Below are 25,851 nucleotides of genomic sequence, written 5' to 3'. Positions count from 1 at the left end.
CAGTCATAAGAGATCAATAACATGGGCACGATTAATTATTGTGTTGCTAGAAATTTTGTTAATTCAACTCAAAATGATGTTCTGCCAATATCTAACACTATTGGTATAATTAAGATAACTCATCGTTTTTCATTTCTTGAAATTTTAAAATATGAGAAGCAAGTTATGCTTTTTGAATGTTTCATGGTAAACATTGGTTGTCCCTCTTATAACATTGTGCTTATTTTGAAAGATAATTGTTCTGTATTTTTCTGAAATATCTGGGATCACTGCTTCTAGAGGAAGGAGTACTGGTTTAAATTAATATATGAAAATGGATATTTGTAGACAGTGTCGTCCTCTGCTGTGTTGATCTCGAACACAACAAATATCTAAACGATGTGGTTGTTTTTGTTTATCTGGTTGACATGACAGTTGTTTTTTTTAATCCATTCGTAAAAGAAATGAATGAACACCATTTGGTTTGTGCAATATGATACGAAAGCAAATCCTATCTTCGAAGTTTGAATAATGGCTCGTTTCATTTGTCTATCATCTATTCGACTTAATTAATCACTTCGTCGTCGCAATTAACCTAGACACACTGAAACCTAAATAGAAATAATACAAAATATACAAGACGTGGGTAGGATCTTTAAATAGAGCTACCTACTGGGACAACAATCTGAAGGTTGGTGAAGAATGTTTTAGTGTGAATAAATGTGCAACGTAAGAATACTACAGGAATTATTCAAGTCATCTAATGCATTTGTTCAATGATTAAATACATAAGTGATCTGTGATTTTAACAGTGTGTGTGAACGGGTAATAGTTACAATGCTATTATATTTCTGAATATGTAACTTTTTTTGCATTTTGTCACGTACTATGTATGCTCAAAATAGTAATTTTAATAGTACTTAGTAACAAAATAGTGCTTTATATCGAAGACCTATAAACCCTGGGCTAATAACATAGAAGAAGGAAGACATGAAATTGCGAGAAAAGAAATGCCATTTTTCTTGGAATGAGCATTAAATCATTATTCACTTTGTGTGCTTTCACTTCAAAAAAACAATGTTTTTCATAGAAATTCAGAATTTGTTTTGAATTTCGGATCTGAAGGTCCAAAGCATATCATACACTATTCAAACTCAATGGTTTCTGCAGAGCATTGGCTTTATTATACAAAAAAATCAATAAATAAGGCGATGTATTAAACTCTCTATGTACAATTATATACAGCGAATGCAAAAAAAAGGTTTGTACAAAGAAATCGATTGACACAGGCTTATGTATAAACAAAAATACTTTTTTTCTTTTTGAGTTAACATTACTTACAAAAATGAAGCATATTTATTTTTTTAAATTTCTTGCATATGTCAAAATACGACCACTTAGCAACACTTTACAAATTATGGCACATATTAATTCCCCTCCCTCCCTATCCTATACGCTGCATGATTCCATTGCACCCGATCTAATTTCAAAACCGTGTACAAAATTCTGCTTCTACATTAATACCATTTTCCCCTGTTGTCATCTAATATCTTAAAATAAATGTCCATTTTGGTTTTGGTATTACAAGGACCTGGCGCAATATCTGGATGGACATCTTGTACAGATTCCTCACGAATCTGCTTCCCAAATCAACATACTGCTGGTAGTAAATATGGACGAATGATTACCATAACAAAAATTACGAATCCACAATACCAACTTCCGTACAAATTTTTATATAACTAATACACAAAATAAGTCAACATTTTCTTCATTTCAATCATCTTTGTTGTAGCTTTAATTGTACTTTCAAAACTAATATTCACATAAGAATAATTAGGCTTAATGCAAAAATAAATTCTGCATTGTCATATTATGCCCAATTTGAAATGATATTTGAATCAAAATTATGGACTTCAAATAGAGTAATTGTCTAAAATTAATATTACTTAATAATATAATAACTATAGCAGTACTTCACAAACTCATCTTGCATAACTTTCTTCTTCAGAGAGCTGAGAGTTAAAAACAAATTTCCCTTACACAAGTAAGTTTAAGAATTACATATAGTAGTACACTAATCATAATCATTATACATTAAATTTGTGAATTACATATTAAAAGAAAATGACATTATATAGACCAATAGAAGGGTAGTGAAAAAATGTCGTAACATTTAAAATTCTGATGCTAAGTTTCACAGGAATGGGAATATTAAGTAAAACTATTAATTCCACAAGTAAGTTTAAAAATTATATATAGTGGTACACTATTAATAGTCATTATACATTAGAAGAAATTGAAATCACATAGATCGATAGAAAGATAGTGAAAAAGATGTCTGCAAAATTTAAAATTATCATGTTCATTTGTTTCATACTTTAATGTCTTGACGTTTTATTACACTTCTAATACAAACAACCTCAAAAAACGCAAATGATAAGTAAATATTTGTACTTTTAATTCGTTTACTGTAATTGTAATACTGCAAAGTAACACCAACTACTAAAATTAAGTATTCTTAGATTCATTTTGAATGTAAATTATATGTTTTGACTGTAATTTAGCCTTTGTAGTGACTTTATAGACATATATCTCTTTGTATTGTCTTACATTTAGCAGTATCTACATACTTCAGTGTTCACAATGCATATGCACATTCATCTAAATTTATGTGACATGAGAGTAAATTATACAAAATAAGAAATCGTTGTGATTTCTATAAGTGTCATTTACTCTTTCGTTAAAAAAAAATATCCTTTTTCCCAATCTTCCCGATGACCTATCTCGTCTTCAGTACATTTCCTACCATTCCCTTTTGCCCTATCTATCTAGGGTAAGAGTAAAGGGGATAAGAACTTTCGGTATCTTGACACACGATAATCTTTTTTCTTTCCTTTCTTTTTCTAGCTTTGTGTCGGAAAAATTCTCCAACAAACTTGGGGAAGTTTTCTGATTTCAGTGGGTGTCTTCCTTCCCACACCAGTTTGGTGAGGACACAACTTTGACAAGGTGACTTTGGAGATTTACAGTGCAAGACCCCCCAGAAGGAGAAAAATGCTTTTCTGTCTCTCTCTCTCCTTTTCTCGATTCTGGGAAGAACTTTTCTTCAAGGGGGAATGCCGAAGAACAAGTCAAAGAAAAGAAAATAGTTTTTCGAACCGTCGGCAAAGGCAGAAGCTTGTTCTTCGTATTCATTGACGCCACAAGTTTACTATCCTTTTGTGCTTGCCGACTTGGAGGAGACTGCACCCTACTATATTTGCTAACCTCTCCCGGTGAATGAAAACCCCAAGATAGTTTGGTCGGCAGACACGGTGGAAGGAAGTTATACATCTTCTCGAACAATACGTCCACAGGTTCTTTGATGGAGAAGATCCTGAAAAGACCACAAATTGACCCTGCGTATCCAGAGACCTCTTGACGTTTTATTTTGCAGAATATTGTCCAAAGAATAACAGACATTATCTGCTCTGGTAATCTTCTTTGGGTGTCACGCTTCAGTTATTGATGCAGAGGAGCTATCAAGAGGTGAAGTCTTTAGTCAAGAATGGAAAGTCCTTCTGGTTTCTTGCTGGTTCTTCTGTCAAAGCATGCTAGAAGACGCAAAAGCCAAGCTTTAGTGAGTTCTCAGCTCTGAGCTCTCAATGAGGACTGGACATAATACCCATATGAACGACACCATGCTTTGAGGAGACACCGCAGGGTGATGAAATGGTCCGTTCTGCGTTACAAATTGCTCCTGAATTTCTGGTACGTCTCCATTAGGGTTGAAGGATAAGGACTGACCACCAAGGGAGATCTCGCTGTTCTTTGTGTGCTTTTCGTCTGCTTTGGTGTCGATTTCCAACTTGTAAAGCCTAATCCGTTAAGCGTTGAAGTGGTCAATTGAAAGATTTATGTTGTCACCGTGGCAAATCAACCTCGCAGGAGCAGCGCCAATGAAAGCACGCCAGCAGGTCATCGACATCCCTACACTTTGAACTGTAAGAAAATGTACTGAAAACTTCACGAAAATTACCATCGGAATCATCAACCTGGTGACATTTATTCTACAAATTCTTTCAAGTTATCAATCAGGTGAGTTCTGAAAATAATTCTATGCGAATTAAATGAGAGTGACTTTAGCATTCACATCATATAAACAGAATCATATACTTTCCAGTTGGAAGTTTATTTTTAAAAAGAACCATTATTTCGTCACGGTTCTGTAATATTATGATACATTTTTGCAGCAAATGATATCCAACAGTACAGTGATAAACAGCTTGAACAATAAGCTACATGATTATTAGTGTTGTTCTAATGTGCAAAACAAGCGACAAATGCTGGTTTAAGACTTTATCACAATTAGGTTTCTAATTTTTTATAACAGAGCACAAAATCAATTGAAAAGTATCGAGTTACACTTACATTACGTTAAAATTAGACACAGAGAAACTTCTGGTATTGTGGATTCGTAATCGTCAACTGCATACATAAGCAAGTAACATCATTTCATTGACTTTGGAGAGCTACATGAATACAATAAGTGTATGTAACAAACATTGTTAATATTTATTATTGCTTCATCATTTTTTTAAACACACATATTGGGGGAAGATATGAAGCTTCATACTATTATTATGGCGTACAACGTAACGCGATACTAGATAGTATCTTTTCTCTCTTTTTGGAGCAAATAAAAAACAACACTAATTTGTAATGAAAACAATCTTTGGAAAATGGAATGGTACAATAAAAAAAATGAAACACAAACGCAAAAAAAAGTACAGATACAGCATATTATATGTATACCGTTCGTATATACATTAAGTACATGTGTACATGCGCACACACATACAGACGCACAAATATATATATGTACATCCGCGCACACTGGTGAGTAACGAACACTTCTACTGCTTGCTTTGGGTTTCTTGGGCAAACGTAAAACAAAACAAAGAACTGGCCAACAGAGTATTCTTAATATGGACACAACAGTACTTCTTCTTTAATACGAAAAAGAAGAAAACGATCCAGTCACAGTGAAAACGTACATTGTCTTGACTTGTGGAATGAACAAACAACACGGTGCGGTAACTTAAAAAAAATGTTACTTCTTGGAAAACAAAAATCCCCCACGAGAAGCACGGATACACATTCAGCATACCACACACTCACACGCAAATAGCGCCATTAACGTAAACAATGATCTGTCGGCTCACGGTGTGTTAGGCTATAAGATTCATATAGGGAAGTGCAAAGAATGGATAATTCAAGATTGGTTTATTTGTTCTGGAGCCAATTTGTCTCTCGCACAAAAAAATTATCGAAGTTTGACCAGAATATTGTAAGAATTAGTTTCGTTTTTGATTTGACTTTGATTGCTTTGTGCAATAATGTGATGATGAATTTTGGTTACAAAGAGTTAGTGATACTGTAATATAGCGACTCACCACGAGGCTGCCGTTCGGGATTTCTGGTTGAGTGATGTGTTTTAATGAGAAATTTGCGCACACCTACCCTACTCGCCTGTCATGGTCTTTCAACTTTTGAAAACATTTTCTGTGAAATATCTCCGATCAAAAATCTGGTTTAGATAAAAAAAAAGAGTGCAGTTTTCATTCCAGAATCCTGACAAGCATAAAAATCAACTTGATTTTCCCAGACTTTTTTGGATGCGTTTTCAAAATTCCTTGGGTTTTTTTAGTCATAGAACGGTTTCCCTGACTTTTCTCGGTGACCGAGAACCCTACAATGGATGAATACCGAATCCGAATATTTTCCAGTCTTTTTAAAAACGTTTCGTCACGTTTTTCTGCCAGTGGAACTTACTTTTGGTGAAAAACTGGGCACACCTGTCTAAATGCAGTGTAGCCAACCTCGAACATCCACCTCCAAACACTTCCCTTCTGAACTAGATTTCTACGAAGCGTTAATGCATTATTTGATCATTCACCGTTGTTTTTGGTGCCGAAGTTCATTCAAGTTCACATGGGGTGCGTTCGGTTGATTGTTCTTTTTCTTGTTATGCTTGTCGATTTGATCGCTCACGAAGCCAGAACTGTCCCTCTTAAGGAACTGAAAGCGCCTCACTTTGGCTGTGTTCTTGTACGTGGCATACATGGCGTGCTCTCCCTTGAGGGGTTTCCCCCTGTTGTTGAATCCAAGGTAGAACGTGTCATTCTTTGCCGAGATGAACAACGTGAATCCATTGGCGTCAATGGTTTCTTTGAACATGCACCACCTTCCTTTTCGTTTCCGCTGAAAGAAAAGAGTACGAGATTTAGGCATATGAAGACGAATATTGCAAATTTTTTGATTGGGAGATTGATAAAGAATTGAAGAGCTTGAGTGTAAAACATGATAAGTCGTTTTGGTCATTTCTGAGACATTATGAAAAAAAGGTTATTGGAAGCTACTCTTCATATAAATTGTTTTCGTGTTGTGTTTACGAATTTCAGAAGGCTTCACTGAATCAAATGCAAATTGTATGACATGGCAATTTTACTCGAAAGTTGAAGGATGGCCACATTTTACTTTGTAACTAAAAAAATTACGAAAATGTCACTTACCATGTTTTACACCCGAGCCCTTCAATTGATAAAAAAGAATAGAAGTAATAGGCCTACCAATAATAATTATTATCATTGTTGTGCAGTAAAAAAACAGTAGTAGATATTATAATATAATTGAAATAAACAAATTTAATTAAAATTAAATTGTGATATGGGAAGATTGTGACATTCTTGTTGGAAAAACTGATGGTAAGAGACCTGTAGGAAGGCCAAGGCGAAGATGGAGGGAGAACATTGAGATGGACCTGAAGAAAATTGATAAAGATGTAAAAGATTGATCTTGCCCAGGATAGGGGCAGATGGAAGGGTTGTGTTGCTGCAGCTATAAGCCTTCGGGTTTAAGAACGCTAGAGAGTTAGTTAGTTAGTAATTAAAATTATTATCACTTCATCCTTGGAGGGACTTTCCTACTCGATCCACCATATGAGTGAATATCCAGCACAACTGTTTATCATTGTTCTTATTTTTACATTTCATAGTGTACTGATTCTATTTTGTTATTAACTTTTACATACCCCGTTCAAGAAAAAGCTTTAAAACTTAGGTGGAAATATTAGTTATACAGTTTATGTTCTTTGACCTCTCACATAATTTCTGGAATTTTGAAAACTGTGGAACCATTTATTCTCTGGATTAAATGGTACATTATGAAAAATCTAACCTGAATCCCGTATTTTACGCTCATTTTTTTTTCGATCTAGCGTCGTTTATGCCTTGGTTATTCTGTTCGAATATTAACTAACTGCACTTTATTTCTATTATTAACAATAAAAATAACATGCTTTCTGTTTGTTTGTTTTTTTAACTGGAAACAAACTACGCCAGTTTTCAGGGGCTGTCGACTGACAGGTTCGTATACCAATCCCAGTCGTCGCCTTGTAATCAAGGGGTCCCGGGTTCGATACCCAATGGAGGCACATAGTGGTTCGGATCAGACTTTAAACTGTAGGTCCAGTCCCAATTAGCCTTACTGTGCATAAAGTGGACTTAAAACACCAAATCAGTATACCACTCCCAACGTTCATGCACTACACGCAGGGTTTTGTTGTAAAATAACAAAAACATTTCAGAGAGTGTAAAGAACATCAAGCCGACCAATTTTGTCAGTAACGCTTTAAGCGTCGAGGTCACGGGAGACACTGAAACTTCGAAAAACGGCATTTTCTATCATGTGTCTATGAAGTCTACATCGTTGCCTGCCGCTAACAGTTATACGTTAACCGGAAGAGCACAACACTTTTAGTACACTACGAACAGACTGTGCAACTAATCTATGCAAAGGTCGATCTCTTGAGTGTTAACGACTTAACAGACTGTCTACCAGTTAAAAATTAAAAAAAAGTCAAGAAATCAACAGGTAGGTCAAAAAAAGTCAAGAAATTATGCTTGTGGTAAGGAACGTTTGCTATTTTTTTTTTACAATATAGTGAATTTAAATTATGCACACCTGTACTGGGATTTGATAAAATATAATATTTGGATATCTAAAATTGTATTGTTTGTGATTTTTTCGCTTTGTTTCTTAAGAATTCTTATGTCCGTGAAGTTTTTTAAAAATATTAAAGTAATGTGGCCATTTCCCATCCAAGATGAAATAATTAAAGCAATGGCTAAATCTCTTGATAAAGTACAGCTTCAGTTTTCATCTTAAGCAGTTTGCGGTAGGCGTTTTTTCATTGAATACAAATATATATTTTCTTAATTTCCAACTATACCTAAGTAAGGGGCGATTAAATATATGATATAAGAAAAATGGAAAAAAGTTAAGAAAAAGGAAAGAAAGGTCATGAAAGAGTCAAGAATTTTGGATTTGTTATTTTGGTAGACACCCTGCTTCAGAATCTCTTCTTGATGAAATGATATGCAACATTATATATGGGTGGTGATACATACGTATATTCATGATTCAAGTTTCTGCAAGCATGATGATATTTCAGTAGCCTACTATCACTTTAAATATGTCATCCGAGACAGAAATTAAATGAACGTCGTACTGCTTGGCCATCACATAGGGTAAGATGAAAAATGCCGTTTGAGGGCTCTTAGCGTCAAAACGGGGCGTTAACGAGGAAAACATTACCAAGAAAATATTTTCGTTTTCATGTTTCCTATGCACTGTGACACTCTGTCGATGTTGTACGGCGGCATCCTATATATTAACACTGTAGAAAACTAATGTAATTTGTAAGAAAAAATAACTTTCATGCCAGATTTTTTTTTAGTTTTTATTTTAACTCCACGCACAGATAGGCTAATCGGGACTAAACCTACAGTATAAAATAGTGGGGTTGCCTCCATCGGGTATAGAACCCCTTGATTACAAGGCGACGACATTACCACTACACAATCGGGGAGACATGTTGTAAGGAAGGTAAGCAACTATACGATCAAGAGGTACCGGGTTCGATTCTTATTTAAGTCACACCACACTTGAAACTGTAAGTCTAGCCCTATTAGCCTTTCAAAGTATACAGTGCACCTAATAGATATTTTGCTAAACTTTGGTAACTTTTGCAAGTATTTTTAGCAATGTATTGTTATGTTTGGGAAAATCTAACCTCCTTTTAAAACTTTCTTCCCTAGATACCTAATGATCACGTGGCCTAGAACACTAGAAGGAAACAAGGAAGAAGAATAAAGGTAAGTCTTACCGATGCTACTATTTTCCAGCGCTTGTTGAAGCATATATACCGGTTGGCGCTGTGCCCGGAGATTGTGATGGCACCGCTGAGATCTACAGATGTAAACGTAAGATTCGCTGTAAAGGAAAGAGAAGATTACGTGAGACACAAAACTTGTATCGTACACATTAAACTTCATAATTACAACCATAGCAAGAAACCACACTCTACACTTGCATTTCATTATTCAAATCCTCTCACTTGAGTTCTAGAAATCGCTCATCATGGTAGTATTTGAAGGGTGGTTTGAGGGGAATCCCATTCTGATTTTTGCATCCCTCTCTAGATGCTAATTTTTTACACTTATCCCAATACTTCAAGAGTTGTTACTGGGACTCCCCAATGGAAATTTCTGAAATACAGCACTGAAGCCAATTATAATTTTGTAATTAACTATCGTTTTTTCAGTCAACAAGAAAAGAAGACCGATAATTCCCTTTCAGATTATAGGTAGATCGTTGTCATGATAAATTAAAAACTACGTTTGCTCATTTACTTCATGATGTTTTTGTATTTTCTCTGGTCATTGTAGGTCGCTTTTCTGAATCATGACTACGAAGATGGAGAATGATGATATGACAAATACAATGCCTTAACCAGGATTCGAACCTAGGATTGATTCGTAGAATTCATCATAGAAATCTGATCTTAATCATTTTAATTCCAAGGCTAAATGAATGGGTAATATAACTTATGTGGTACCCTTTGCACGTTCTCATTGGCACAGAATATCGGATCCAATTTTAAAACTGTAGCTCCAGTCCCGATTAGTCTATCTTTGAACAGAGTTAATTTAGTACAAACTTTACCGAAAGTTTAACTTTGGTAGTTTCTCGTGTGGGTGAAAGTAAAATATAATATAGTATATATTCTTCTCTTTCTCCTTGCTACCGCGACGTGATAGGTGGATGTTTTTTTTTTCAGGTTGAACTCTCATGGAATGAGCCATTATTAATTATTAGGCCTATGTTTGAGAATTGTGGCTCTTGTTATTGTCCTGGATTATGAATGATTGAATGAAGCTATGTGTTACATCGTACCATACAGACACGTAGGAGATATGGAGGTAAGGTCCTACACATTGTCGGGCACATATTCACGAACAAAAACCTTTGTGAAATTGTATACATTAGCTTGTTTAAGCTGCAAATAGGCTTACCCCCGGCCTTAACCAGGCCAATCTCAAGTTTCTATATTAACAGAGTCTGCGAGTTTGATATGAGGAACTAACATTTCCAAGAAATTCCTAATGCGACTTCCCTCCATAACAAAAATGCCGAGCGATGACTATCACCTTGTAAAAAGATTAGAAAAAGGGGAGAGAAATCCACCCCTCCTTGCTTTCGGCACCGTCTGTGCTCTAACCCCCTTTCCTATACAAATCGTAAGGGAGGAACAAAGTGGCAGCAATGGGCTTACATGAAGAGGACTCCTCAGATACAGAAAGCTGACAGGTTAATTACAGGTTTCGGCTGTGTTTACATTTCCACTGTATACGTCTGTGGTCTATTGCGGTTCTTTCTTTGCCCACTTCCTCTTCATTCTTCCATGTCAGTGGTGTGATGATGGGCTGTGTGTTTTCGAAGGTTATGAAACGGAGGGGCGGTCGGTGGAAAAAGAAAAAGAATATGCGCACAAAAAATTGGTTCCTTAGTTTGCTTGGTCAATTCGAGCCAGAAGAAATGGCATGGTGTTTACTTTCTAGACTCTTGGTCCTTCTTCTTCTTTCCAGGTTAAGGCTTCTGATAGTCGTCTTCTTCAATCGTCAAGTACACCTGGACATCATGGTCGATGTATATTTGCTCGTGGTTAGACAGTGTGGGATCTGGCGGAGACTACGCGGTTTGTTCACTACAGAATTTCTGTTGATAGGATGAGTAAGATTCGTTGACCTTCGTTGCAGAATTTGGTTAATTTCTTTGATATCACAGCCCTGCATTTTTTAAAAAAAAGAACTTCGGATGTTTTAAAATCAATAGGTAATTCTGGAAGTATTTTGAATGCTGATCCATTTTCCCACCATCACGTCAGGATGGATTTTTCATAATTTCACAATCCAAATTCTCATATTCGCCATTTCATTACACCTATTACAGAAAGCAACAAAGGAAATTATACAAGGGAAATTTCGGTTGTTTACAAACCAATACGTGATTCTGGAAGTATTTTGAATGCTGATCACGGAAATGACATAAATTTCTTCCCATCACGTCAGGATTTTTCCCTAGGTCAGGATTTTTCTCCACGTCACTAAATTCAATCAACACACCATATTATAAGCATTGAGTCTTGGACATTTTGGGAAGGAAATTTTTATGAGGGATTTCGAAAATAAAACTTACGTAATCAAAGTTCATACAATTTTCATGCCAACGTGCCTTGTGATGGTAGAAGGTGGATTAAATACTTACAATTTTGTATGCATATACAGTTCAAAATTGGAGAATTTGTATTGTAGATAACCAATATTTTACCATGTAAACAGAGCTATCTATTGGGGAAATTATCGAACTACCCATTTTATTGTTAAATTAATGCAGTTAATATATTGCTGTTTTCTGAAAGAAGAAAAAAAACTAGACGTGATGGGTAGAAATGGATTTCATTTTTGGAATCAGCATACTGAAATTACTCAGAGACAATAGTCATCTGTGAGACATCCGAACCCATGTAGGCCAGTGATCGCTTTCGCTTTGTCCTAGAAGGAGATTCCTTCATTTATCTACTTTTACTAGCCGTGTGATTAAAAATTCACTCGTAATCTGAACTATCGTCGTTCTGTTTTTACCTTCATATGTTATTTGATTTTATGAGTGTTTTCAAAATCTGGTTTATTTTAGTGTCTTTTTTTCTCGATGTGTTTCAATCTCCTAACGTTCTCATTGTGATTAATTCTTTTTTTTCTGATTTACTTACTACATTTCCATTGCCAAAACTCTTTTTGTTCTTTTAATTTCTTTGTAATTTTTAATCTGATTATTGTTACTAATTTCTGCTTTTTGAGTATTAGGTCGGTAGTAGCTGGTCTTCGCTCAAATATAAAGTACGTTCAATCCTCCAGAGGTTTTCTTAGTTTGATAAATTTGCTCAAGGTTTTTCCCAATCTTAACGGGAATTTTCTTGAGTATCTCAATCTCGTCCTTTCTCTCGAGCCTATCCCAATCTCCTCCATCTTCCCGAGAGTTTTTCTTGGGACTCTCAGAATTAATCAAATTCGGAATTAAATAATGTAAAACCATGGGAAATAATAATCATATTCAGAGAAAAAGATACCGAGAATCCAAGAAAAACTCTCGGTAAGATGGACGAGATTGAGACAGACAGAATTACTCATTCTATCTGAGTCTATTTCTTACTGATTCATATAACAAGGTTGTACCTTAGGATCTCATTCATTCTACTTTATAAGATTTTTTTACAGGATCTGAGTAACTAACGCGATTGAGTATTTTAAGTCGACTTATACACCCCCCACAAAAAGTTTGGAATATTGTTACATTAGGCATTAGGTGATAGGGGCAGCCTTGGAATGCAACAACACATGGTGTCTGTCTGTCAGCTGGACGTTCTTGTATTTTCGTCGATATATGCCACCGTGCCTTTTACCTATTGCCTAAAATAACAACATTCCAAACTTGTTGTGCCTAATTTAACAACATTCCAAACTTGTTGTGCCTGATATAACAACATTCCAAACTTGTTGTGCCTAATATAACAACATTAGAAACTTACTGTGCCTAATATAACAACATTCCAAACTTACTGTGCCTAATATAACAACATTCCAAACTTACTGTGCCTAATATAACAACATTCCAAACTTACTGTGCCTAATATAACAACATTTCAAACTTGCTGTGCCTAATATAACAACATTTCAAACTTGCTGTGCCTAATATAACAACATTCCAAACTTTCTGTGCCTAATATAACAACATTTCAAACTTGCTGTGCCTAATATAACAACATTCCAAACTTGCTGTGGCTAATATAACAACATTCCAAACTTTCTGTGCCTAATATAACAACATTCCAAACTTTCTGTGCCTAATATAACAACATTCCAAACTTGCTGTGCCTAATATAACAACATTCCAAACTTTCTGTGCCTAATATAACAACATTCCAAACTTACTGTGCCTAATATAACAACATTCCAAACTTACTGTGCCTAATATAACAACATTCCAAACTTGCTGTGCCTAATATAACAACATTCCAAACTTACTGTGCCTAATATAACAACATTCCAAATTTGCTGTGCCTAATATAACAACATTCCAAACTTGCTGTGCCTAATATAACAACATTCCAAACTTTCTGTGCCTAATATAACAACATTCCAAGCTTGCTGTCGTTAATATAAAAACATTCCAAGCTTGCTGTGGTTAATATAACAACATTCCAAACTTGCTGTGCCTAATGTAACAACATTCCAAGCTTGCTGTCGATAATATAAAAACATTCAAAGCTTGCTGTGGTTAATATAACAACATTCCAAACTTTCTGTACCTAATATAACAACATTCCAAACTTTCTGTGCCTAATATAACAACATTCCAAACTTTCTGTGCCTAATATAACAACATTCCAAACTTGCTGTGCCTAATATAACAACATTCCAAACTTTCTGTACCTAATATAACAACATTCCAAACTTTCTGTGCCTAATATAACAACATTCCAAACTTTCTGTGCCTAATATAACAACATTCCAAACTTACTGTGCCTAATATAACAACATTCCAAACTTACTGTGCCTAATATAACAACATTCCAAACTTACTGTGCCTAACATAACAACATTCCAAACTTGCTGTGCCTAATATAACAACATTCCAAACTTGCTGTGCCTAATATAACAACATTCCAAACTTGCTGTGCCTAATATAACATTATTCTAAACTTGCTGTGCCTAATATAAAAACATTCCAAGCTTGCTGTCGTTAATATATAAACATTCAAAGCTTGCTGTGGTTAATATAACAACATTCCAAACTTGCTGTGCCTAATATAACAACATTCCAAGCTTGCTGTCGTTAATATAAAAATATTTAAAGCTTGCTGTGGTTAATATAACAACATTCCAAACTTTTTGTACCTAATATAACAACATTCCAAACTTGTTTTGCCTAATATAACAACATTCCAAACCTAACTGTGCCTAATATAACAACATTTCAAACTTTCTGTACCTAATATAACAACATTCCAAACTTTTTGTGCCTAATATAACAACATTCCAAACTTGTTGTTCCTAATATAACAATATTACAACTTTTTGTGAGGAGTGTATAAATGGATGGGATAACAGAATTGGCTCTTTAGCTTAACTGTACTTCCAAGAACCAAACCCGGGGCATCTTGATTGCAAGACGACAACTACCTTAGGAGGTACCTGTAGTTTGTTTTGCAGCGTTTTAGTTTAGAATCGAATTGACTTAGCGTTATCTCAAAATCTGATCCAGTCCTTAGGAGTTTCAGAGATGTGATCGTTCTCCTGAATTTTCCCACAGAATGGTGAACATTTAAGGTGTCAAAATAAAACTAGAATTGATCTCCATGAGATGAATCCAGGATGAAGATCTTAATTTCTTCTTTTACGGAATGCGAGATTGCCCAACACATCCTTCCCACCTCCTACCGTCACGAGAGGCCCATCCGCTTATTCAAGTACGTTGAGGAGATTCCGTGTCGGTTATTTCCTTCGGAAAAAGTGAAAATTTCTTCTCTTATCTCGACAGGCACGGAAACGTTGTATAAACTGGACACTAATAGCTCTTGTTCCTTCAAATTCTGGTGTCGCAACCTCTCGTTTCCCCCTTCCACGAGCACGGCTATATACTTGAGATGTATTCCTTGTTTTGACTTAATTAAATTGTTCGTTCTCTTTTTATCCTGGCCCCAGCACGTGTTGTCTTTCTTTTCAGGTAACATTCCAGCTTGCTATGAGTCTCTTTTAGGTAATTTTCTTCAATGGAACGGGTTGTTATTCCCACAGGTTTTACGAGAGGGTCAGCCACAAATAGGAAACTCCTAATTAGACTTAATTTACAATCTTTAGATCCGCAAGGGTTCTGTTAACTTTCCTGAGTTTATTTCAAGAGCTTTAGGGACAGTTTCGTTTGAAACTTTAAGTTTTTATCTTAATTGACCCGTTCTTATGACCCTGTCAATCTTAGTTGTGGCGTTAGTTTTTCTTTAATAGCAATTTTAAAGTGTTGAAGGAATGAGACACTCACAATAATCAATGCTAAGGCGAAAGAGGAGTATTTAGCTGAAGACATGGTAACACTGAAAAAGATGTAACGTTAAAATTTAACGCTTGTGTGTTGGTTTACAAAAACGGTAGCAATTGTGTTTTATTTAAATTAGAATATTTTATCATCTGTAAAGATTTTTTAAAATTTATTTATTTTTATTTTACTTCAGTTTTTGTGCCACTTTTGGCTAATTTGCGAAGATGTGGATGAGTGATGAAATTGATGAATGGACACTTACAAACATCCATGCCCAGGCTGGGATTGGAACCCGGGACTCCATTCATAAAGATAGATAATTAATAACACCAGTTGCGTGCACCACAAAGAAATTTAAAAACTTTACCTGCCATTAATATTACATTAATTAACCCTTAATGCTTTAAAAAAGACATAGTAAGTTTTTTTACGGTAGTATGATGACAGACCATCATTTCATGAGTATACCGTAAAAAAACTGACCATTGAACAGTCGGGAATTTCTAATTGTGTAAGTTTTCTGCACTATAAGTGTAGTAAATTTCTTTGAAATGGCAATTTTGCTGTTTACAAGACAATTCTACTCCATCAGGAAGCAAGCCATTGAGAACATTTCGATTAAAATATTTCGAGCTGATTTGACCCCCTCCCTCCTTGTCCATAGCTTATGTCTACTTTTACTGGCAAGTACAGAAGTCCAATATGATGAATTTATGTTAAAAGATGGCGTCAAACCTGCAACTCGATATCCAAAGATTATCCTGGGAATACCTGCGTAAATAAGTCCGAACCTGTTTCGTTTTATCATCTTAAAATCATAACTGAATTGCACAAAACAGATTTTTTTGTAATCCCCCTATTTTGAGTTCATGTGCAAATAGGTTAATGAAAGTGAACACAACCTTTCTGAAAGAGAATTTTATAAGCTCTACAATGACACTTAAACAATAGTTACGGAGTTACTCGGCAATACAGGGTGATCCAAAAAAATATTAACATTCTATGGGAAATAGAAAATTTACTGCTCAACGCCTACGTTTACTTCTTTGATTGAATTATATTCAACAAATAGACTGTCACACAATGTATAACACACTAAACACGAATAAATTCGTGTCATAGTAGCAAAGTTTCCTTCTATAAGCAAATTTTCTATTTCTCATATAGTGTTAACATTTTGTTGAATCACCCTGTAGATATATGAATTTATCCATTTATGATGGCATCATCATGGGTGACCTGGGAGTTGAGAGAATATACCCCGATAATTTGCCAAATTGTACCAGCTAAATAAGACGCGTATAAAATTTGGTGCTAGAAGCCTGAATTGGAATATTACTAATTGCACAGAAAAACAGGGGAGTAAACAAGCGGTAATATTACGAGAAATTATTCTAGGACAGTAGTTCCCAACCGTCGTGAATCCGCGACCCGGTAAATTCTTATTTTTTAGAAGTCTATGTTCCGATACCTTGAACTTTCCTCGCAAATACCTTTCAATTTTTTTTAAATTGTATACATTAATTAACATGCACCCTTGAAATTAAACATTGGTAAATAAATTCTGGCGTAATCTCAAAGAGTAATAAGCTTGTTAACAAAAATATCAACCCTTTGTAATCACGTCATCCCGGGTTCGAAACCTGAGCGAGGTACATAGTGACAAGGATACCATTTTAAACTGTATGACCTGTTTCCCTTAGCCTATTTGTGTATAAAATTGACGTTAAAAAACAAAAACAAAGTGAATATGAACTTAAGTTAATTATCTGTCAACCGCTTTCAACAGAACCTCTCGAATCCCAGCATGTTGAGAAACACCAGCCTATACTCTCTCCCGGGAATCTTTGGAGCGAGTAGATGAAAGCAAATTTCAGCGGAAATGACTCGAAAGGGCTAGACCAATGAACAAGTGCGAGATAACAGAATTGCGTGGGAGGGGGGAAATGAGGGATGCACGATATCGGAAATTTGATATCGCCATATATCGTCAAGAAAATATGATATTTTTTCCGTATCGTGCTATCGACGATATATCGCCAGATATCGTGACGATATATCGCTCACACGATATATATCGCCAAATATCGTGACGATACATTGCCGACACATTATATATCGCCAAATATCGTGACGATACATTGCCGACACAATATATATCGCCAAATATCGTGACGATATATCGCCAAATATCGTGACGATACATCGCCGACACGATATATATCGCCAAGTATCGTGACGATACATTGCCGACACGATATATATCGCCAAGTATCGTGACGATACATTGCCGACACGATATATATCGCCAAGTATCGTGACGATACATTGCCGACACGATATATATCGCCAAATATCGTGACGATACATTGCCGACACGATATATATCGCCAAGTATCGTGACGATACAACGCCGACACGATATATATCGCCAAATATCGTGACGATATATGGCTGACACGATATTTATATCGCCAAATATCGTGACGACACATCGCCGACACGATATATATCGCCAAATATCGTGACGATATATTGCCGACACGATATATATCGCCAAGTATCGTGACGATACATTGCCGACACGATATATATCGCCAAGTATCGTGACGATACAACGCCGACACGATATATATCGCCAAATATCGTGACGATATATGGCTGACACGATATTTATATCGCCAAATATCGTGACGACACATCGCCGACACGATATATATCGCCAAATATCGTGACGATATATCGCTCACACGATATATATCGCCAAATATCGTGACGATACATCCCGACACGATATATATCGTCAAATATCGTGACGATTTATCGCCGACACGATATATATCCCCAAAATATCGTGATGATATATTGCTGACACGATATATATCGCCAAATATCGTGACGATACATCGCCGACACGATATATATCGCCAAGTATCGTGACGATACATTGCCGACACGATATATATCGCCAAATATCGTGACGATACATTGCCGACACGATATATATCGCCAAGTATCGTGACGATACAACGCCGACACGATATATATCGCCAAATATCGTGACGATATATGGCTGACACGATATTTATATCGCCAAATATCGTGACGACACATCGCCGACACGATATATATCGCCAAATATCGTGACGATATATTGCCGACACGATATATATCGCCAAGTATCGTGACGATACATTGCCGACACGATATATATCGCCAAGTATCGTGACGATACAACGCCGACACGATATATATCGCCAAATATCGTGACGATATATGGCTGACACGATATTTATATCGCCAAATATCGTGACGACACATCGCCGACACGATATATATCGCCAGATATCGTGACGATATATCGCTCACACGATATATATCGCCAAATATCGTGACGATACATCCCGACACGATATATATCGCAAATATCGTGACGATTTATAGCCGGCACGATATATATCGCCAAAATATCGTGACGATATATCACCGACACGATATACTGTATATTGCCCAAATATCGTGACGATATATCGCCCACTCAATGTATATCGCCAAAATATCGTGACGATTATCGCTGGCAGGATGAATATCGCGAAAATATCGTGACGTTATAGCACCGACACGATATATATTGCTAAAATATCGTGACGATATATCGCCAACACGATATATTTCGCCAAATATCGTGACGATACATCGCCGACACGATGTATATTGCTAAAATATCGTGACGATATATCACTGACACGATATATATCGCCAAAATATCGTGACGATATATCGCCCAACACTAAAAACGACTGCAGTTACCAGCCCTTACAGCAGTGTGTACTGTTTCTCTCCACTCAGTAGTTTTCTCCCCTTCTCTACCGCAACACGCGGTCTTGCTCCACAGATTCCCTGGACAGAGTATAGAAAGAATAGACGAATTAGCATGCATAGAAAACTCATGAATTCCTTACTTAGTTTGTCGTCTTTATTCCCATCTGCCATGTGCACGGCTGTATCCACTCTGACATATTTCCCTTCGTTGTAGAGCTGGACAGATCGCACCATTGGAGGCACCGCTCCACAGATCACCACCTGGAATCAAGATGGAAAAGGAGAAAAAAGGTCAGTTCTTCGAGACACGCTACAACAGAATTGCATCATAGTTCAATTTTTATAGAGGTCATGGCGTCAAAACTTATTTAGCGTCGCTTTTCTGCCACCTTTGGCTAATTGCAACAATGAGGGATGAAGCTGATGAAGGGACACACAAGAACACCCATCCCTAGGCCGAGATTCGAACCCGGGACACTTTGACATCTACAAAACATACTCTTTGGACCTTCCTCCCTCATATAGACCGTTATAATTTTCCATAAACTGGACAGTTTTTTATTTAAATTTCACTGTAGGGTCATTCCGTGGTTACTGACGTAACATTCAGAAGTTTTCTTGAGACAAAGTTTACATGTTTCACCGCATATGCATAACTTGATTCAATATTAACACTATTAACACTACACATAAAAATATTGCTCATATGCAAATAATAATATCCACTAAAATTTTGTTGTTTGTTATTTTGATTCCCACAACATAATATTAAATATCTTTCTTTGTGAGTGTCCCTTCATAAGTTCCATCTAGATATTATTCATCATCATCGTTTCAATTATCTAAAAATGGTAAGAAAATAGTCAAAATAGGATAAGAGTACCCGTTTCAGGATCACATTAAGAAAACAACAACTGAAATTTGCCCAATTACTGGCAACCATACCCTAACCCTAGTCCTGAAAAAAAAATAACGAAAACTTCAGTTTATCGGATCAAATTTCAGTCTTCAATACTTTTCTGACAAGTATATCAGGTTTCTGCCTTTACAGTTCCTTAGATATGTCTGACACAACTGGACGTAGCTGAATGTTGCATAAGGGTTCTTTTACCGGAGCCTAGAGCTTGACTTGGAACTAAGAGTCTTTTTTTGCTTTCTTGCACGCCTCGTGGCGCTGCTGTCGATGTTTACAAGTTAAATGTCTCTTTTACGTAACTATTAAATTAATACATACGCGCAAAGGTACATCCTACGCAAGAAACAAAACACAGGGTTTGCTGTTGGCAAAGGGTTATGCTTTTCTGATAGTTCCCCTCCCCCCTACTCCGCCCTCAAAAGTTGTTCAGTAAATGCTACGTTTTTTAAGGCGTGGAGTAGCTCGCGGGCTTACCTCTTGAAAACTTCATTTTGCGTCTTGTCCGATTTGTTTTTTTGTTTTTCCGCTGCTCACGCGACTGGTCAGAACTTTTGGCGCTTCCGGTCGTAATTACGTCACACGTAAGGCCTGGGCCACCCAAGGAAAAGTGCAACATTCCATTCCGGCCACCGCAGGCCTCCCCCGTCGGTTCCTGTTTCTGGGGAGATGTCGTGACAAAAATGTCTTAATCGAAGGCGAACGCCGTGTAATCATGTTTCATTAAAGTGTTGAAATTCCGCTATTTCACGCGGTGTCATGTTGCATGTAGGAACGGTAAAAACGATTGTTTATCGCAGCACAACCTTAGCGTTTAGATGTGAAGGCTATCATGCCATGTGTTCATTTACCGCTCAACGCAAGGTCAGAATCTTCTGTATTTGCAAAGACTTTCATACCGGTGTTCTTTTACCACTCAATGCAGGTTCATAATCTTCTGTATTTGCATAGATTCTCATACTGTGTGTTCATTTACCACTCAATACAGGTTCAGAATTCTCTGTATTTGCGGAGACTCTCATACCGCGTGCTCATTTGCCACTCAATGCAGGTCAGAATTTTCTGTATTTGCGAAGATTTCCATGCCAGGTGTTCATTGACCACTCAATGCAGATTCAGAATCTTCTGTATTTGCATAGATTCTCATACTGTGATTTCATTTGTCACTCAATTCAGGTTCAGAATCTTGTGTGTTTGCGAAGGCTACCTACATACGAGATGTTCATTCGCCACTCAATGCAGGTTCAGAATCTTATGTATCTGCAAAGACTTCCATGTCGTGTGTTCATTGACCACTCAATGCAGGTTCAGAATCTTCTGTATTTGCGAAGACTCTCGTACCATGTGTTGATTGACCACTCAGTGCAGGTTCAGAATCTTCCGTATTTGCGTAGATTCTCATACTGTGTTCATATGTCACTTAATGCAGGTTCAGAATCTTCTGTGTTTGCGAAGGCTACCTACCATATGATATGTTAATTCGCCACTCAATGCAGGTTCAGAATTTTCCGTATTTCCGAAGATTCTCATACTGTGTTCATTTGCCCCTCAATGCAGGTTCAGAATCTGCTGTATTTGCGAAGACTCTCGTACCGTGTGTTCATTGACCACTCAATGCAGGTTCAGAATCTTCTGTATTTGCGTAGATTCTCATACTGAGTGTTCATTTACCACTCAATGCAGGTTCAGAATCTTGTGTGTTTGCGAAGGCTACCTACATACGAGATGTTCATTCGCCACTCAATGCAGGTTCAGAATCTTCTATATTTGCAAAGACTTCCATACCGTGTGTTCATTGACCACTCAATGCAGGTTCAGAATCGTCTGTATTTGCGTAAATTCTCATACCGTGTGTTCATTTGCCACTCAATGCAGGTCAGAATTTTCTGTATTTGGGAAGACTCTTAAGCGATTGTTGATTTACCACGCAATGCAGGTTCAGAATCTTCTGTATTTGCGTAGATACTCATACTGTGTGTTCATTTGTCACTCAATGCAGGTTCATAATCTTCTGTATTTGCGAAGACTCTCGTACCGTGTGTTCATTTGCCACTCAACGCAGGGTCAGAATTGCGAATGCTGGCATGCGAGATGTTTATTTGACACTCAATGCGGCTATTGGTGCTTGAACGCATAAAGTTCTGGTCTTACGATCTCACCATCGAATGTCCCAGGTTTGAACCTAGCACCCTTATGATAGTTCCTTTGTGGATGTTTCTTCATCAGTTTTTTCTAATCATTTACTCTGATTGTCATGATTAGTTAGCATAAAGAGGCAGCAATGTAATGTGAGAAAAATGCTGAGTATTTTTCATATTTGCGAAGATTATCATACAGGGTGTTCATTTTCCAGTCTATGTAGTATCAACAAACTTTGTATTAGTTTAGGCTACCATACCAGGTGTTCTTTATGTACATACAGGACCAGAAAATTTGTCTAGCAGCCGCGGTTTGGACGTGGAATTTTGATCTCTTTGGTTAACCAAAAACGTTAGATTGAACTTCTGTGTTAACCAGAAGTGTTCAATTGAGCATCCGAATTAACCAGAAACATTTGGTGAAATTATTACATAATCATAAAGATATAGTTACTACGTAGCATTTACTAAGTTTGGCAATTATAACTACACTATTTGATTATTCTAATGAAATGGAATGAGCGTTATGCACTAAGAATTACTGTCAATGGCCACCAACATAATTTCTCTTCATTCCAATCAAACATTCCTTAGTACAAAAATCGAACTTTATAAAATTCTAATCACATAGAAATTACTCCAATATATGGAATTACGTGCTCGTAAAGTTAAAATGTGAAAAATCGGGTCAATGCTGTAAAAAGCCATTCCACATGAAATTGGACAAACAAGGTTAATTCATTTTTAATGAAAATATCACTTATTATATTTGAAATTAAAGGGAAAACTATGCGTAGTTTGGAATTATTAATACAAACATTAGTTTCATGGCTTTAACATATTGGCAAACCTATTACGATTTATACCAGAAATCTAATTTTATGTGTGGTGCGTGTTTCCACGTAATTTAGTTTCATTGTGATACAGTATTATACCATATGAAAACTAAAATAGTTCAAATTTCGTTCTAATTGTCTCATTTATTGTCTCTGAAGTATCCTACTGCATTTCTGATACAAACCTTTGTTTGAAGTAATCTATTTATGATAATTTCCATAGCCTTTATTTACATTGTTCCATAATCGTACGTATGCATGATGTCACACCCATTACAAAATTTGTCACACCCGTCACAGGCGAAAAATGTTTATAAGAAAAGTATGTAGCAATATTTTTTAGAAACTAAGAGCATCTAAATGTCGAGTAAAGTTTGCTTTGTGAAAATACGTGGTCTGTTAGGAAAGTAATGAGACTGGTAACACTGTGCACGAACCGGCAACGCTGCTGTTCCTACCTTCACACGGCAGGTAGGTGAATGCTTGCCGTTGACTCATTACAAGTTTCAACTTGCTACAGTTGCTACACGATTGTTGAGAGCGTCTGACGTGAAGTTGTGTTTGTGAGGTGCGTTACGAAAATGGACTGGCAAAAGTTTGAACAACGTTGTGCCATCAAATTTTGTGTTAAGCTTGGCGAATCCGCCACTGTGACTTCTGAAAAGTTACAAAGGGCTTATGGAGAACATGCACTATCTAGGGCATAAGTGTTCAGATGGCAGAAGTCCTTTTTAGAAGGCCGAGAACAAGTGGAAGACGAACCTCTTGCGGGAAGACCTTCAACCTCAAAAACGGATGACAATGTAGAAAGAGTGAGGTCTCTTGTGAGGTCAGATCGTCGATTGACGGTGAGAATGATCAGTAGTGAGTTAAATTTGAACGTGTGTACCGAATGACGTCCTTGCAAGACCCAGGAAAAGGGTTGCACGTGTGCGACCAAACATTGCACGCACTTGTATGCTGCACCACGACAATGCAGCATGTCACACGACAGTATCCATCAATGAATTTTTGGCAAAAAAAAAAAAAGCATTCCTGTGGTTTCACAGCCCCCTTATTCGCCGGATCTCAATCCCTGTGACTTTTTTTATTCCCCTTGCTCAAAAACCACTTGAAAGGACGCAATTTTGATACTTTGGACAATATCCAGAAGAGCGTAACCGACGAGCTAAAAGGTATTCCAGCAGAAGCCTTCCAGCACTGCTACGAACAGTGGAAACAACGCCTCCATCGCTGTGTAGCTGCCTAAGGGAACTATTTTGAAGGGGATAACCTTGATTTGTAAAAATAATAAAATTCATCGTTTACAGAAAATCAGTCTCATTACTTTCCTAGCAGACCACGTATAATGAAATTGTTTCAGTAAACCCATATATTTCACAGAGTTTTCTAAAAGGATTTACTCCCGTTCCATCGCTTCTCGAAAAGTGGGCGTGGTTTGTCCATCGCTCCTGATAACGAAAGTGGTTTTTCACGATCAGGTGTTCCCGATCCATCACTTCCGGAAATAAGGAAATGAACACTCACAGAATGTATACAAAGATCTGTGCCACACGCACAAACAAAACTAACAAACGTTGTTACACACATAAATATGTAAAATGAATTAAATGTACAACTGAGCATTTCGCAATAATAAATGCAAATAATAAACAAATAATAAGCAAATAAATAAATAAATGAACAGTAGGTACACAATAAATGTAAAAAATGTGTTTGCTGTCAGAAAAGTATTCTCGACCCTACTGTACGATGACGTGGAATACGCCTAGAAGTTTGCAATGGGCGATATTGTTATAGTTGTACATCACATTCAAGACAAACCCCTAGGTGGCTACAATAGGGGCCTTGTCACGTTTTTCCTTTGCAAGTAGCAAATCGTCAACGGGAACTAAACTGAACTAAAGTAACTTAACCTAAGCTCGAAAGAAAACATACTCATAGTGGTCATATTGCTGTTGATATTATTGTTGTTATCCTCCTCTTCATCATTATTATTAAACCAGTAAACCGGAAAGAATCTGGCACACATATACACATGCGCGCGCAAAATATGCGTATATATGTAAAGGCCATGGCCTATTAACAGGGTGTGAAATCACTGCAGATTGGTGGGGGGAGGAGCAGAAAGACAGATAGACAGACGCACAAACACCCCTCCACACACACACCCGTATATATAATGTCATTAAATATATGTCAATTATTAAATAATCAAATTACCCGTATATTATAAAATATACAATATATTATAACGACAGTCTTTCATTCAAAATGTAATTGCAATTTGAAGATTTTTATGTATTACTGATGCTATGAACAATGATTTGCGTAAGAGAGGAGGGGCAAAAATTAAGAAGATAATAGTTTCCTGTATAAAATTCACATGTAAATGCTATTACGTGTTTTATAATATATTTATATACTTCGTGGTTGGTAACGAAAGGCAATGAGAAATGAAGAAGAAATATAAGTCGATCTAATTTCTGTGTTCTGGGGATTGCTGGGTTCAGTGTCCTAAGAGACGAGGCTCTTTGTTGTCCGTTTTTTTCTTTTTGTATGTTTTCGATATTATTCCAGTGAAGTACATATTCGAATCCCAAAGTAAGTATTTATGTTTGTTGTTAAAACAAGAAGTCTCTCCCCGGAAGAATTTGGTGGGGGGAAATTTCAGGACAAGATT

At 36.6% G+C, this 25,851-nt stretch overlaps 1 protein-coding gene and 1 long non-coding RNA gene across 4 annotated transcripts in view; one reads left to right on the top strand and one right to left on the bottom strand.

Moving 5' to 3' along the window:
• Positions 1–25,851, top strand: part of LOC145997605 (uncharacterized) — a 166,260-nt gene that overhangs the window by 60,361 nt on the left and 80,048 nt on the right. Inside the window, exon 2 of the long non-coding RNA XR_014443010.1 lies at positions 9,123–9,179. This is a non-coding gene — a long non-coding RNA (uncharacterized LOC145997605). The remainder of the gene's footprint in view (positions 1–9,122; positions 9,180–25,851) is intronic.
• The window catches only part of LOC145997569 (fibroblast growth factor 8-like), a 227,894-nt gene continuing 203,192 nt past the window's right edge, over positions 1,150–25,851 (bottom strand). For all 3 annotated transcript variants that reach the window (XM_083134624.1, XM_083134626.1, XM_083134625.1), the window contains exons 3-5: positions 19,422–19,542; positions 9,191–9,297; positions 1,150–6,225 (exon numbers count right to left, since the gene is read on the bottom strand). In XM_083134624.1, coding sequence (XP_082990750.1) covers positions 5,917–6,225; positions 9,191–9,297; positions 19,422–19,542 — 537 coding nt within the window. In that variant the 3' untranslated portion in view covers positions 1,150–5,916. The remainder of the gene's footprint in view (positions 6,226–9,190; positions 9,298–19,421; positions 19,543–25,851) is intronic.

This window comes from Lepisma saccharinum, chromosome 1 (genome assembly GCF_977018435.1).
Source record: "Lepisma saccharinum chromosome 1, izLepSacc3.1, whole genome shotgun sequence".
In the NCBI taxonomy this organism is placed as follows: Eukaryota; Metazoa; Arthropoda; class Insecta; order Zygentoma; family Lepismatidae; genus Lepisma; species Lepisma saccharinum.
Note: the sequence above shows the minus strand (reverse complement) of the source record. Positions and strands in the feature narration are given on the sequence as shown.